The sequence below is a fragment of the Suricata suricatta genome, chromosome X (genome assembly GCF_006229205.1).
Source record: "Suricata suricatta isolate VVHF042 chromosome X, meerkat_22Aug2017_6uvM2_HiC, whole genome shotgun sequence".
In the NCBI taxonomy this organism is placed as follows: Eukaryota; Metazoa; Chordata; class Mammalia; order Carnivora; family Herpestidae; genus Suricata; species Suricata suricatta.
Genome location: NC_043717.1, coordinates 30898422 through 30914807, shown reverse-complemented (window position 1 = coordinate 30914807; position 16386 = coordinate 30898422). Strand labels below are relative to the sequence as shown.

General features: G+C 41.9%; 1 protein-coding gene across 1 annotated transcript in view; it reads right to left on the bottom strand.

Annotated features, from left to right (window-relative positions):
* Positions 1 to 2438: 2438 nt before the first annotated feature.
* XK (X-linked Kx blood group) overlaps positions 2439 to 16386 on the bottom strand; it is a 49210-nt gene continuing 35262 nt past the window's right edge. The window contains exon 3 of the mRNA XM_029930024.1: positions 2439 to 6253. Coding sequence (XP_029785884.1) covers positions 5427 to 6253 — 827 coding nt within the window. The 3' untranslated portion in view covers positions 2439 to 5426. The remainder of the gene's footprint in view (positions 6254 to 16386) is intronic.

Sequence of the window (16386 nt, the reverse complement as noted above, 5' to 3'; positions counted from 1 at the left end):
TAAAACTCTCCTCCACTTCAAGTCACCTTGTTAACAAGAAGGTGACACCAGAGAACCACTCTCTTCCACACTGGGGTGCCGGCAGGGATGGTCCTACAGCCGCTACTCCAATGTAGACGGGCTAAATCCAGTTTTGTTTCTTGAGTGCTATCGCTCCTGAAAACCTGACTCATTAACTGTAAAGTTCAGTTAATTAAAATAGGAAGCTGACTGATAAGAAATTAAACCAGTATGCATAATGCAGATGTCTAAGGAGGATGATATTCCCAGGGCTCTGGGAAGCAGGCTAATCAGGTTTCAATCAGGAACCCATCATTCGGAGAGAAAGAATTAATTCAGGATGGGAGGCAGGGAGGGAACAGAAGTACAGGCAGAATCTCAAGAGCTATCTGGATGAATCTCTCCTTGGGAGGAGGCAAACCGCATCACACGGGGGTGTATGCTGCAGGGGTGTCTGGCTGGGATGTTTACTGGTAGCCTGCTGCAAAAAGGCGCTGCTGCATCTGTTCTATATCCCTCCCAGGCACTCCGGCTTCGCAAACCTGCTTAAACCAACACCGTTTGTTCCAATGTCCTTGGCCTAATCTTTCCCAAAGAAACAACTGTGCAGAGGGGGTGACAAGGAGGAGTGGGACCTGCCCTCGGGGAGGCTTCTTAAGCAGGTTAAGGGCCTAGTCTGATGAGGTATATTGTGTGCTGGGAACGAAAGGATTGGGGAGGTTTCCGAATTCCCAGCTCTGTACAAATCTCTGTTATTAGGATATGCCTTTTTCTAGGGAAAAAAGGCCCCAAGTGTTACTCATTTAAAAAAATTTTTTTAAATATTTATTTTTGAGAGAGACATAGAGCACAAGCAGGGGAGGGGCAAAGAGAGGAGGAGACACAGAATCAGAAGCAGGCTCCAGGTTCTGAGCTGTCAACCCAGAGTCCGACACGGGGCCCAAAGCCACACACCGCGAGACCATGACCCAAGCTGAAGTTGGCTCAACCGACTGAGCCACCCAGGCGCCCCAAAATGTTACTCATTTAATTACAGTATACAGTTGACATTTCTGAGCTCTTTCCAATTTGGAAAGATATTCATAGAGTATATATAGTCTCCTGGAAGGAGAGCACACAGAGAAACATGGCCAGAGAAGTATAACATATATTTCCCTCATCTCCTTCCTAATCTTTACAAACTTGTGCCTAAAAACCGTAGAACGGAACTCTCACAGTGGGGTGGGAGAGGGGAGTGATCTACAGGCTCACATATTAAGCAGCAAAACTTGCTGCCTAAAATGGACACCCCTGAAAAAATTATCCAGTTTACCAGTAAACATCAGTACGGATGTAACATGCGTGTGTTTTCTTCAAATAGCTTTTTATAGTCTGCAGTTTTCCCAGTGTTCACAGGGAAGGTAAAACTTACAACTTTAAATCGAGAGACCCGCAGAGAAGCGGACTGAGTAGATTGACATCATGGAGGAAGCGTTGGAAACAAAAAACGCTGTGATTGGCACAGTTGTCAAATGGAATACAGATGCTAGATTAGATACCAGTGTTGAATCCGTGTTAAATTTCCTGAATTCAGTCACTGTACTATGGCTACGTGAGAAAATGCCTGGGCTCTCAGGAAACACACACTAAAGCATTTCAGAATAAAAGGCAAAAGAAAGCAAGCAAGAATGACAAAACAAGCACATCGAGATGCTAATAGGTGAACTCAGGTGAAACAAAGAAAGAATTTCTTTGCAGTATTCTTAAGGCTTTTCTATTAGCTTGAAGTTATTTCAAAATGAAACACAAACACCAAGTGAAGTAATTTTAGATTGACCTACTTAAACACTGTGCTGGTTGACATTCAGTTTTCTCAAGGGGTTGCTTTAATGCCAAGAGCTCTCTTCCAAAAGACTTATCCTATAGCTACGTCTTCCCAATTGCAAGGCCATCTTCAGAAGAAAAGGAATTATTGAAATAGACATGAATCTATGTCGGTCTCATGCTCTGAAATGACCTCTTCAGTAATTGGTAAGTTTTTCTTCCAGCCATGGAACATCATTTACTACAGATTCCTCATTTATGTTAATATCAAGTCACCCCTTTATATTTCTGAATCCATGTACCATTTATGTTTGTCTAGAAGAGATTTGTATTGCCTCTTTTATTGCGTATCACACACAGCCATCCACAGACAGCTGCGCAGGATCTTGGTATCCAGCAGTGAAGCTTCAACAGGAATAAATGCTTCTGAAACAGACAAGATTCCATGAGCTGTTGGTGTCTTGTAAGTCAGAACCCTAGCGCTCTCAAATTCCCCACGCTACAGAAGGAATTTCCAGGTGAGGTTACAAAATGATAATTCATCACAACAAAGCCATTCTCAAGTTTCTGTTTTTGAAATCATCCCTGACATCAAAACGCCATGAAAGGACTGTGTAAGGAACGGAACACAAGGGGAAATTGAAAAATTAATTTATTACATGAAGAAACATCAACAATATTTATTAGCATCAATGGCTGCAGAGAAGCAGCCTGCAGAAGCTCACATCCACAGTTTATCGACCGAAGTACCGACACAGGACACTCAGAACCACAGCACTAATGCTCGAACGTGGTTTCCAAGGAAATGCTGTATAGGACGATGCTGATGTTCATTTTCCCATTTACAAGGCTGAAAAGATGATACCCACATTCAATCAAAATCTAACAGGATCAGGCATTCAAGTTGTAAAGGATAATTGTCAAAAGACACTAGCTACTGGGTCCTTTATGAAAGATGAAAGATATAATAATGATCAGCTCGTGATGAGCAAAAGCATTTCTCAGATTTCAATGGGTCTTCTCCCTCTAATTACCATGTGTTTGGCTGCTAATTTTTGTGAGCAACTGATGGCAAGTGAGAGGGCAGCTGTTGAGTTCTAATAATAAAGACCATTTACACGCGCCCTTCCATAAGGTCAAAGGCCAATGTAGTCACTCAAGCCGCTCATGTGGATGATACTGCTTGTTTCTTTTCTAATAGTAAAAGCAAATAATAACCTGCTTATGAACTTGAATGACTATAACAACAACTCCTTAAATATGCATGGCACCTTAAAATATTTCACAGCATTTTCACATCGATCATTTAATTTGATCTTTCCAACAATCTTGTGAGGTAGGCTGGGCAAGTGTATCATCCAAATTTGGTGGGTGAAGAAACCGAGGCATATGGCAATTTAGTAACCTGCAGGGCTCGATGGGGATGCTCCAATCTCTACACTGTGCTGTCCCCAGTAATGAAGGGACAAAATCTAAACGTGTTTGGATGATCTTATTTCGATGAAATACTTCATCTCCATTCAGCCAAGTGACAGTGATTCTGTGGGAGCAGCTATCATGACAAGTTACGGCATGCAATTCAGTAGACAAAGCACTGAGGGTTTTAAAAATTGGAATTATAATGAAAACCACATTTTGACTCAGCACATGAGGGGATTTGTTTGTCTTTAGGGCAACCTAGCTCTGCAGTCTGAACTATGATTTTACCATTTCAGAGGTATAATATAAATAATTTCAAAACAAAAATTCTCAGCTCACCATGACTTAAATTTTCACCGTACAGGAAAAACCAGTCGTTTCTCTCCCCCAAAGTGAACAGACATACATGCCCCAAAGCAGGGATACTGTAGATCAAGGGTTAAAGATGACAAAAATGTCTGATTTAGTTACCAAACCTCTTTGTTCTTGTAAACGTGGCTTGTAATTGGGTTACGGGAGTCTGACAGACCATCACCATTAGTTTGGTTTGGGGTCATTCACGATGCTTAGCTATCGTCTACATCAAAATGATTTAAAATGGATTTGAAGGCTCAGATTTTGTAACGGTTCTTGAGACAGGCTTCCAAACCAAGGTTGGAAGAATCTTCCTCTCTATCCTTGTGTCATTCTGACCATAATTCCTGCTCAAATTCACCATTTTTAGCCTGTCTCTTGACAGACTACCTATTAGAAACTGGATGGGTCAGCAAGTTCAGCCATTAGGGGTCCTTAGACCATCAACCCTGACTGGCCTGCAATGTCCAGCCTAATCAGTGCCAGGTCACCCGTTTCCAGAGAGTTCATTGTCAAGGTTTTTATAGTAGAGATAATGGCACTAGATCCAGGCATTTCCCCAAGACAACTGAGGATATGCTACTCTATCCTTTTATGGAACAAATACGGTTCCAGATTAAAGGAGAAATTATACCTGAGACAGGAGAGTACAGGAGCATAAAATTAGAGATCTCAAATAACTCAGAATCATGCCAAATCAAGATACATTCAGGTAAAGACAAAAATCTTCTGGTCATTTCATCTCTTCCTATAACTTAAAAATTTCTGAAGTCAATATCTAACTTTGGGAGAGGAGACCCCTTCCCTTCAAATAATGAAAACTAAAGTGCCCTATATAGCTGCTCTTGGTGAAAGATTTCTGTGGAGTTTTCTAGAAAAATTTAAGTCAGCCACTGTAACTCTTGTCTAAAATTCTTCTGACAGGCAAGGAAGAGGGGGAAGAGAAGAGTATGAGTTTTATTTTCTTCTTCATTAAGAAGGCAAATCCTAGCAATTTCTACTAGAAATTTCCCAGAATTATAGTTCAGGACTGAACCTTGGAGGGGTTGAAACCCATCTTCCAGCAGGTTCATTTATCTTCAACCATCCTGAGAGAGTAAGATTTCTACCTATAAAAGCCCACATCATTTTGATGTTTCAACAACCCTCTTCATCCAGAATTTATTCAACACATTGAAGGAATAAAACTTTCCTAAAATTCTAGGGCTTCCATGCAAATCCTTTGCATCCATGGATCCTTGGGAATAGTCTCCAAATCTAGACTTTTGAGTCAGTTGGAGACAGCAGGCCAAGGTGGCTACAGCTTGTTATGTACAAAGAGCCCTAATGAGATAAAAATGGTACATCTGTCTATTCAAAACCAAACCCGAACGTCCCTCTCTGAAAACTCAGACAAGAATGATATTGCTGATGACAAAACCTTCTCTGGTCATGATGACAGCTCATGGATGAAAGCTATGCTCAGAGGAAATATAACAAGAGGCTACCTACACCAGCAGTTCAAAAAAAACCTAGAAAACAAGAAAGCTCCAATCCTCATTCTACCTGACAGATCTAACCAGCCCGGCTCAGAGAGCATGGGGACCTGGTCAGCAAAGAGGCCCGTAATGCCTAGGAGAACAAGGTCAAGTACAAATGGTGGTACCTTAGGCTGCCCCTCCAACACTCCGGGGTTTCCCTGGCTTCTCTCCATAGTTCCCACATGCCCAAGAGCTCTCTAAAGGGGAGCAACCCACGAGGAGTTGAGAACTAACTTCCCTCTTTGTTAACTGCCAGGCTCATCACCTGTATGAAGAACAGCGATCAACCCAGAAAACAGTGTGTCTGAACCCCAAGAGACCCAGGTCCTGTTACACAGAGCAGAACTCATCAGCATTCAAGATCTGGCTGGGCACAGAACTTATTTTACTGCTACAAGGTGTCTCATCTCTGTCTTTGGTTGGCCTTAGATCTGTTTTTCCCACAGACTCATGGGGTTTCTTCTGCCCACAGTCACAGCAAACACACTTTACCCACTGCTGAAAGCTTTCAGAAACACTGGAGGAAAAGAGCTTTTTGCAAGGGTGGAAGAACTGATAGAAGACGAGCATGAAAAGGACGGCTGTGCAGTACCCAACGAGCAACTGCAGAATCAGCAGAGGTGCGCACACGTACATGTAGATGTCGGTCTTGTAAAGATACCACATGAGGAGGAGGAAGGCATTCTCAATGAATCTCAGCATGTAGTATACCAGTAGCCGGTACCAGTTCTGGGACTTGCTGATGAGGTCCGGGTTGTTGATTTTCAGCTGCACAGCTGACCAGCAGAACATATTGATGCCGGCATAGAGCAAGGTGAGAAAGCACAGCACGATGGTAGTGCCCACCCGACTGAGGGCCTTCTCGATGTTCTCGGGGAACGGGGAGCCACTGCACCAGAAGAGGATCCAGGGGTACAAGAAGAAGCTGAAGAAGTTGACGAGTACAACGATCACCACCCAGGCCTTCAGGACGGAGGTAAAGAGGACCAGGACGATGACTCGAGTGGCAATCTCAAAGCTCCTCCAGAGGAAGATACAGACATAGGCCAGAGGCTTCACTTTGACATCGTATTCATCATACTTGATCTTGATGGCCAGGATGTTGCAGCGCAAGGCTCCATACACAATGGACAACAGGGAGAGGACCATGACGAAACCTGGGGAGAGGAGAGAAAGAGCACTGTCTAGTCTCACCTGCACCAACAATCTGCTGCCACAGACACTTTGTCAGTTCCTTATCCCAGATTCCTTGGACCTTTCTCTTTGATGTTCACAAGCTGACTTCCAACTGTCAGTATCTGTTCGCTGTTGGTTTTGGCCAGGGCTGCAGAAGGCTGCTCTACCCCGGTGCTGGGGAGGCTTATGTGCCTGGGAATCAATGCTCTTGGGAGAGCCCTCAATACCCAGTTCTAGCCCATAAGATAAGAGCTGGAATACAGCTACCCTAGCTCCCCTACCCCTTGGGTAGCGTAACTCTGAGGCATGTGGTCTATACTGTCCACCAGTGTTTCTTCACAGGACTACTTTCCAGTCAACCATGGTGACAGCTGTCTGATAATGCTTCTCCCATGTTCCTGACACTCTCCTCCAAAAATACACACATTCAAATTCTTGTCTCCAGGTCTGCTTCAGGTTCAACTCAAATTGAAACACCTTTCTTTCTTTTTTTTTTTTTAATTTTTTATGTCTTTATTTTGAGACAGAGAGAGAGAGAGAGAGAGAGAGCGAGCGAGCAGGTGAGCGAGCAGGGGAGGGTCAGAGAGAGAGGGAGACACAGAATCTGAAGCAGGCTCCAGTCCCTGAGCTAGCTGTCTGCACAGAGCCTGATGCGGGGCTCGAACCCACGAACCATGAGATCATGACCTGAGCCAAAGCGGAATGCTTAACCAACTGAGCTTTCCAGGCACCCCTAGGACCTTTTAAATTTATACACTGACTACAGATTGATCATTTTTCTTTACTCTTCAGTTACATTTAAGAATATAACTGCAAGACTGCCGAACAAATGAGAACATCACCATTACTGAGAATCTTGTCTTGGGCTGAAAGGCCTTAGTATTTCAAGAAGTTTCAGCTCTAGCTGCCTATTTCTTAAAATGACCTATGGTTAATGGGTTTATCCAGTTTATACAAAGCAGAAGTTTGGGGGTGGATGAGACGTGGCTCATTTAAATGGGATATGGTACCATGTTTGAGAGTGTGACACTATGGCTGTGAGCTACTGTCTCAGAAACGTGCTGCCGATCCATGAACACAAACTGCGTGGTCGGAACTGAAATATAACAGTCTGGCACCACCTCCGAATATTGCAGCAGGGAGAGACTGGAGGCAGGGCTTGGAGTTAGGAAGGAAGAGTCTGGCTCTGGTTTTAGTCTTATCCCAGGCCACACTAGGGAAACGGTAATCTCTTCGGGCTCTGTTTTCTCACCCATAAAACTGAGATGCTAATACCTTCTGTGCCTGCTCCTTAAGGGGCAACGTCCATATAATTGTCTCTACCTAAACACATAATTTAAAATGCATGGGAATAAAGGGCCTTTTCCTTATTTACGTTCTGAATTGATCAGAAAAAACATCTGTATTTGGTGGACACAAAAGTTCTGAAGCCTCGGTACTTATTTGCCCGGCAGAAGCTGAATTTTACTTAGAGGCTCAACTTTTTCCATAGTCTTTTGGCACTGATTTAAATCATCAAAATCATTCATTGGGAAAGGCTGTCACCTACTAATCAAATTTAAAAAGATGGAAACACTATCCCAGGAGTAGACTAGAAAGAAATTGGACTGAATTATTGTTCCTGAGAGGTTAATTCAGGGGGACCATTGTAAAGCAGTACATACTGGCAATGTATTTTTATGTTTTATATATTTTTACAAATTTCAACACCCTAAGGATCTGGTAGTGCACCCTTTTCTTTCAGTCCTTATGTTTTTTTCCACTATAAGAAAAACACTTCATATGCAGAAGATGAGCTAAGCATAAATAATTAAAATGTAAATGGTGTATTCATACAGAAACAGTATTTATATTTTTACTCCTTCAAATTATTTATTACTTTTAACAGTGTAATGACTCAGACAATTTTTAAGCATTTACCCATTTTTCTCTCGTTAAGTCAATTATTTCCAAATTATATTTATTTCTCTATGAAGAGAACTGGCCAATCATTACTCAATTGGCGCTCAGTAGCAATCACCCATGGATGCTTTCTGAGAAGGCAGAAAAACTGTCTTGAAATTACTGACCTCAATCGTCACTCCCACTGCTGGGTGCTCACTGTGGAAAGTCACAGATAGAAAAGGGGTCCCAGAAGAGAGATGCACTTGGAAGACCAGAAGCTCGGACAGAATGGGCTTGGAATGCACATTTCTACCTCTAGAATTAAGCTGTTATCTAATGAATGGTCAGGATGATGCTCATGCAAATACTTACTTACTCAGACTTGAGTGGAGAAAAGTTCCCTGGTGCCACTTCCCAACCTTACCTTCCCACAGTCAACAAAAAGGCATCAGCTGCAGTCCCACTCATTTAAGTGGCACTTCATAGACATCTAACATCCCCTAATAATCTTATTCTCATTTCCTATGAGTGTGTGCAGGGGCACATTTTGCTGTTCTCATCTTTTATCAGAGGGGAAGACCTCACTTTAGGCAAAGCTGAATAGAAGGCTTTGGCAGTATTCCAAACCCTTGGCACACTTCGAAAGCTTCTTCCCACTCAATTCCCGCCAAGTAATCTCCTTCCAAATGAACTCTTTTCCTTTTTCACAGAGAAAGAGGTTTGTTATTAGGCACAAATTTGCTCATTTCCTGACTTGACACGAAAGAACGGAATCTCCATGTCAAGTGCTTTAGAACATTTTATTCCCCGGGATTCCCTTCGGAGGGGGACTGAATTCTATTTGGTAGACAAGGGGAACGCTTTCTCTGTTGTTCTGGAGAGTTATGGACGCTGCTGCCAACATGGAAGCCGCTAAATGGCTGCTCTCTGTGATGCGACTACTCTCCGTGGACACTGGATCTGCAATAAAATGACTCAACCTGCAAAACCGTTTAGGCGAAACATAGATTTCACCCAACATTAGTGAATGGCTTCGGGGAAGGAACAGAGGCAGCCTGAAGGAACATGGGGTACAGCGGCAGAGGGCAACTGAGGGAGTTGGCACAGTAAGCTTCTGGAAATTGCAATGTTCCCCAGATTTCTGAAGGGCAGTCATTTTTAGCTCTTTTGCTTTCAGCTCAGTAGACAAAGTGCTTTTCCTGCTCTCTGGAGCCAGGATCTCCACGTGAGCAGCACTCCGCCACTCGTCTCCTCTTCCAAAATCTTGCTCCATCAGTTACCATCTTTCTCTTCTCAAGATTCCAGCTGCTCCCTCTATCTTGGCTCTTTTCCTTGGGTGTATGAATACGCCTGCATCAGCTGCATCTAAAAAACCATCCTTCCTTTGCAAAAACCGACATGATCACTGAAGCTGTGTGATGGACATGGGGAGGTTCATTATAGTATCTTCTCAATCTTTTTGTATGTTGCAAAAGTTCTGTAATACTAGAAGAAGAGAAGGGAAGGGGGGGCAAGGCAGGAAGAGTAGGGTGTGGGACAGAGAGAGGAAGGACCCCTTCCTTCCCCCTGCGCTTCTTTCTGTCTATACTACACTCTCTTCGACAATCCTCTTGAGTTTTCTCTAATCAGAACACTCACTCTTTAATCCTCAACTCCTTGTAGTCCGGACTCTGGTCTTATTCCTTCCTGATCACCCTGTAACACTGGACGTTGCTTGCTCACACCTCCTTGAAACTTTTCCTGCAGAAGTAGCCACATTGTTTGCTCCTACTCATCCTCTCATATTCCTTGCAGCCCCCTCTCAATTTTATTCATTGGCACATCTTTCTCTTCCACTCAGGAACTGTGATTTTAGGTTCCCCTTCTAGCCAAGGGCCTACTAGACTTCTCCTCTGAGATATCTTACAGGTGCCTCAAAACAAAGCAAACACCACAAACAACAACAAAACCACAAACAGAACACGCCTCATCTCCCTGAAAACTCCTCTGGTGTTTCCTCTAACAGCCCATGAGACCAACGCCCCAGATCATGCTGCCCAGAAATCTGCATGTTAAGTGGGACTTTTGCCTTCCTCTCCCATCACAGCCAAGTAGATCTCTAACCTTTGGCTACTTCGCAGGGCTCATGGACCAGCAGCCCAGACACTGACCGGGAATTTATTAGAAGTGCTCCACCTCAGGGGCTTGTGGGTGGCTCAGTTGGTTAAGTGTCCAACTCTTGGTTTCGACTCATGTCATGATCTCAAGGTTCCTGAGACTGAGCCCTGTGCTGGGATTTGTGCTGACAATGTGGTGCCTGCTTGGGATTCTCTCTCTGTTTCTCTCTCTGCCCCTTCCCTGCATGCTCTCTCTCTCTCAAAAGAAATAAACTTAAAAAAAAAGGAGTGCTCTGCCTCAGACCCAGTAAATGAGACTCTATTTTAACAAGATTTTCAAGTTGATTTGTATGACCATTACTGCTTGAGAAGTACCACTCTAAATTGTTTTCCTCTTCCCTTTCTGGTTCTGTCACTTGTTAAGTCTCATATGGTTCTTGCCACAGAGTCCTAACTCATTTGCTCCTCTGCCACCTGTCTTCCTCTTGTCTTTGCCTGGACAAACCCTACTTGTTAAAGTGTGAACTCAGCAGTGGTGCTTTCCCTGCGCCTTTATTCACTTGCATTCATTCAGTTGTGCTAAATGCTTCCAAGACTCTTCCCAGCTCAGTGAACTGCCCCTTTATTGGAATCTCACAGCTACCTACTCATGCCTTTATTTCAACACCTGATATCTTTGGTTTAGTGCGATCTCCTACGTGTAGCTACTGCTTCATACAGACTTGTATCACCAGCACCTAGGTAGCACAGTGACTGGCATGAAGCAGGTGATTGATACATTTATGTTCAATAAAGAATGAGAAAGTGAATTCAAAAGTGCACAATCTGCGAACAGCTTTTTCCACCACTGAATAAGGAGTTTAAGCTTCAAATCTCTCACAGATATAACAAAGTGAGCAATTAAAATTCTCAAAGCCCCTTAGCAGAGTGTGATTCCTGTGGTTATGGACTTCCCATGCCAATACATCTGCTTATATGTGCCTTTCTCAATCAAGAAGTTGCACCTGTTCCCAACATTTCCTGAGATGTAAGATCCAAACGAGAAAATGTCTTTGGGGTTCAAGTCTACATTCTAAAATAAATTCTCTTTGCGGCACATGACAGGCCTGCAAAACAGGGAGATATAGGAGCAGAACAGTATTCTCTGACCACAGGCATAACTCAGGAAGTCAAGTGCTGCTTCAGCATGTGGGGCCCAACCAGAAGCAAGACCATTCTGGATTATCTTGGCAGTGTTGAGTTTTCCTGGCCAATTACCTATATCAGTATTCTTGCAGGATTTGACAGCTTACTCTCAGGAGATCCGTGGCCACCTATTCTAGAACCCAGTGTTCTGCTTTATTTTTTCCCCCAGTGGTCTGCTTTAATTCCACCCCAGGCCCTGACACTTGGTTAACAAACTGTTAATGAAGAGGCTGAGAATGAGAGATCATCACCACCATGAGCGTGTACCCAGGTCTGCCATGGTCCTTCCCCATTCGCTAAATATGTACTTTTCAGTCCGCAGAAGTAAAACTGCTGGGTCATATAACTTTATATTTAATTGTTTGAGGAACTGTCACACTGTTTTCCAAAACAATGACACCATTTTACATTCCCATCAGCAATGTATGAGGGTTCCAATCTCTCCACATCCTTGACAGTATTTGTTATTATTATTGACATGAATATTAATTCTAGCCATCCTAGAATCAAAGGATGTGTGAAGTAATATCTCATTGTGGTTTTGATTTACATTTTCCTGATGACTAACGATGCCAAGAATCTTTTTATGTGCTTATTGGTCATCTGTCTATCTTCTTTAGTTGCTTTTGGTTTCTAACTGCAGAACAAACTCATAACAGATTTTACACTGTCCCATATACATCCCAAAGAGTTTAACAAAATTCAAAGGCCAGATCTGCACAGACTAATTTAAGAACAATATATTAGGTTTACCCAAAGCCATCAATGAGCACTGGGAAAAAAAAGTACAGTCTTTCCATTTCATGCTTTTTTAATTCCCTTTAAAAAAAAAGTGGGGGGCATCAAAAAGCAAAACGAGGATTTTTATGCTGGTAATGGTAGATTAGGTTGTTTTGGTCCAATATTTCTGCCAAGACCAACCGGAAAAACATCCATTCATAGGCATCAGAGATCTACCAAAGCAGTGAGTATTTCTGGGGTCAAGATCTCAAAGAATAGAAAAGTCGCAAGAAAAAATTCTGAAGCTGCTTTTCCCTTCAAGACATTTGCTCGTATGCTAGTGGGTACTAAGAGACTAAGAATCTGAACACAGCCTTCAGCAGTCTCTCATGGCTGGTGGGTGTGGGAGCAAACATTGACATTCTGTTCCTATAACGATCCTGGTATACACCCAAAGCTTTCTGGTGGGAACCCAAAAGACTAGATGCGAGGAGTAAAGGTGACCAGAAACAGATCAGCCCTCACAAAGACTGAGGTACAGAATTCAGCCAACTCAAGTTGTAACTGAATCACGTTGATCTGTATCTAATCCAATTACCTGCTGTAAACAAAAGTAAAATCTTCCTGGAGAAGGAGAATTCATTCAGAGCCTCAAATTATCTCTATTTTTCATACAAATAACTGATATTTAATTAAAAATAACTTGGCATGCCAACAAGAAAACAAAAAAAATGATAAAAATCCAAGAATGAAAATAGACAGGATATAGATATTGGAATTATGACACTGGCTTAAAAATATCTGTAATTAATATGTTCATGAAATTATATAAGAAGACAGAGAATGTATCAGAGACTGGAAACTATCTTAAAGTCTGAAATAAAAAACACACTAAATACAATTTAAAAATCAACAAGTGGGTTTAATTAGATTAGTACTAAACAAAAGACAAGTTCAGAAGAAAATAGAGAAACAAAAAGCATGAGAGACATAATGGGCCAGTGAAAATATCAGGGTGAGAGAGAAGAAAATAAAGGGGGTCAGAAGCAAGAGTTAAAGTGAGGAAAGCTAAGAATTTTCCCAAACTGTCGAAGTCTAAAACTAAACCCCACAGGATAAATACAAAGAAAAGTACAACTAAGCAAATCATGTTAAAATTCCTGAACACTAAAATCAAAGAAAAAACTTTCAAAAGCAAGCAAGCAAACAAATAGATTAACTTCAAAAAAGCAACAAAGACATTGTTGGCATTTCAAAAGGAATCATGGAAGCCAGAAGAAAAAGGAATGAGCATCTCAAGGTGGGAAGAAAATAACCTTTAACAGATTTCCATACCCAAAAAGGAGGGTAAAACAAAGACACTTTATGACAAAACAAAAATAAGGGACTTTATCACCAGCAGACCTCCTCTAAAGGAAATAAAGGTGTCTGTATTTCAGGCCGAGTGGGAATGACCCCACAAAGAAGCATGGAGATACAAGAAGGTCCAAAGAGGGACCAAAAGGATAAAAAGAACTCAATTTTTATAATAAGCAAAAATACTTGGAACAATTACATCACACACACACACCCCTCAAAATGTCCACTAAAGACGTGAAAAGGAACTCAAGCTCATTACTCATCAGGAAATGCAAATTCAGACTAAAATGAGACACTACTATACACCCACTGGATTACTAAAAGTAAAAGCCAGTGTTGGTCGCTGAAACTCTTACACACTGCTTGTAGGAATGTAAAATGGTACAACCAGTTTTGTAGTTTCTACTAAAGCTAAACATCGGCATTCCCTACAGTCCAGAAAATTCTACCTCTGAGTGTAGACATAGCAGAACTGCATATATACATATACAAAAGGCAAGTACAAGGATCTTTTCAGCAACATGATTCTTTTTTAAAGTTTACTTATTTGCTTTGAGAGAGAGAGAGAACAAAGCAAGGGTGAGGCACAGAGAGGGAGAGAATCCCAAGCAGGCATGGTGGTCAGTGCAGAGCCTGACACGGGGCTCAAACTCATGAACTGTGAAATTGTGACCTGAGCCAAAGTCAGACGTTTAACCCACTGAGCCACCCAGCCACCCCACAGCAGTATTATTCTTAATAATCCCAATCTGGAGATAATCTAAATATTAATCAAGGTAAGAATATATCAATTCAATGTGGTATATTCATACAATGGAATGCTACACAGCTACACTAAAGAATAAACTTGTGCCACAAGCCACAACATAAATAACCCTCACAAAGACAGTGTTGAATGAAAGAAGCTAGACCTGATTCTGCTTATACCAAATTTTTAAAAATAGGAAAAATTAATCTGTGATGTTAGAAGTCTGCTTTCTGCTTATTGGTTACCCTTTGGGAAGGAGGCATGGGAAAGTGATTGAGTAGGGGTATAAGGGAGGCTTCTGGGAGGGCAGGTACTCTTCTGTTTCGTACCTGGATAGGGGGTTACATGCATGCATTTCCTTTGTGATAAGTAATCAAGCTTCACTCATATGATGTGTATCATTTTCTGTATACATTTTATACTTCAATAAAAATGTTGAGTTAAATACATCTAGATGCACTACTACTACACTTACTAGGCACTTAATGTTTATTAGAATGCATTTTTATTTTTATTTTTTTATTCTTAGAGAGAAGAAGAACGTGCAAGTGGGGAAGAAGGGCAGAGGTGGGGAGAGAGTCTTAAGCAGACTTTATAGTCAGTATGGAGCCCAACACGGGGCTCGATCTCACCACTGTGAAATCATGACCTGAGATGAAATCATGAGTAGGATGCTTAACTGATTGAGCCACTCAGGTACCCCTAGACTGCATTTTTAAAAGGCAAAAAACTACTCATTTATTATTGCAATGAAGTTCTTTCAGAAATCGCTTCCTTCCCTATCCTGGCAAAATGCCAAGTAGAGAACATAGTTCAACCTCCTACCTGGCTCACTGTAGCAAAACTGGTTCTACACATGTAACCAGAATGACATCCTAATACTGGAAAATACATTTCAAAGTTCTGGTGACTGAGACTTTCCTCTTACCCAAATATCACTTGAACATCTGCCAGTTTACCAGATGTTTAGTCAGAAATTGAGGACTTTCAATACATATTTAGATCTTGTTGAGTACTCAAAATTGTCAGGACAAATATTATGGCCCATCATTCACAGCACATGTGATGTGATTATTACTGTCTACAATCTCCAGAGATCCTGAATGATTTTGCTATTTTCCTTCCCAAAATATTTTGATTTCTTGCCTAAGGAAGCCAGATGCTAAAATCTCCTCCAGCTCATCTCTTTTATGGTAAAAAAAATTATTGTACATTTACTTCATGTCAGGGACTAGTGTAAGCACGTTACAGGTACTAATCACTTCATCTTAACAATTCTATAAAGTAAATACTCTTATAATCTTCAGTATATAAATGAGAAAACAGATACACAAAGATGCTAAACAACTTCCCAGAAATCATTCAACTAGCAGAGCTAAGATTCAAACCTAGGCAGTCTTGCTCTATAGAGTCATGGTCTTAACCAAAAGGCAATTCTGCCTAAATAAATAGAATAGTTCTAGTTCCCTAGCAGTGGGCTTAGGTTCAGTTTTTCATCTATCAGTGGGAGGCAAGCATCGGGAATCTGCCCAGGGCCTCAAAGAGCATGGAGAATCCCTCCAGAGTATCTGGGAAGCTGTCCAATTCTTCCTTGCTTCCACTGAGCCCAAATTTCCTATCTAGTTTCTATTACATGAGTATTCTCTATATAAAGACTTTCTGAAATCATGCTGTCCAGGCACCTGGGAGTGGGTAGGCCTCACTGCACTAAGCTGGTTTCTGGGAAACGCCTCCCAAGGCCCAACAAATGATCGGAAAAAAGTGAGGCAGGCTCCTCTATCTGCCCCGCCAACTTCCTTATCACCGTACCTCAGACATAGAGGAGAGACATCAGTGAGTTTAGCTACAGAAAAGAAAACTCTTGCCCTCTATAGCCAGACAAAGGCATTTAGTACCTGATCCACCCACAGGCCCTGATATCAGGGTAACTAACCGCAATATGGTAGCGGGACCACTCAGAACGCCAAGACGAAAGTTCTCCATTTTGCTGTACCTTCTCAACCATAGCAAGACACAACAAACGTTGTTAAAACACAGTTACTCACGTACACTGAACTTTGTAAATAATCAGGCACAGCCACTTGACTCTCTCTTCCATTTTCTGCCTTTGTCAACACTTGAA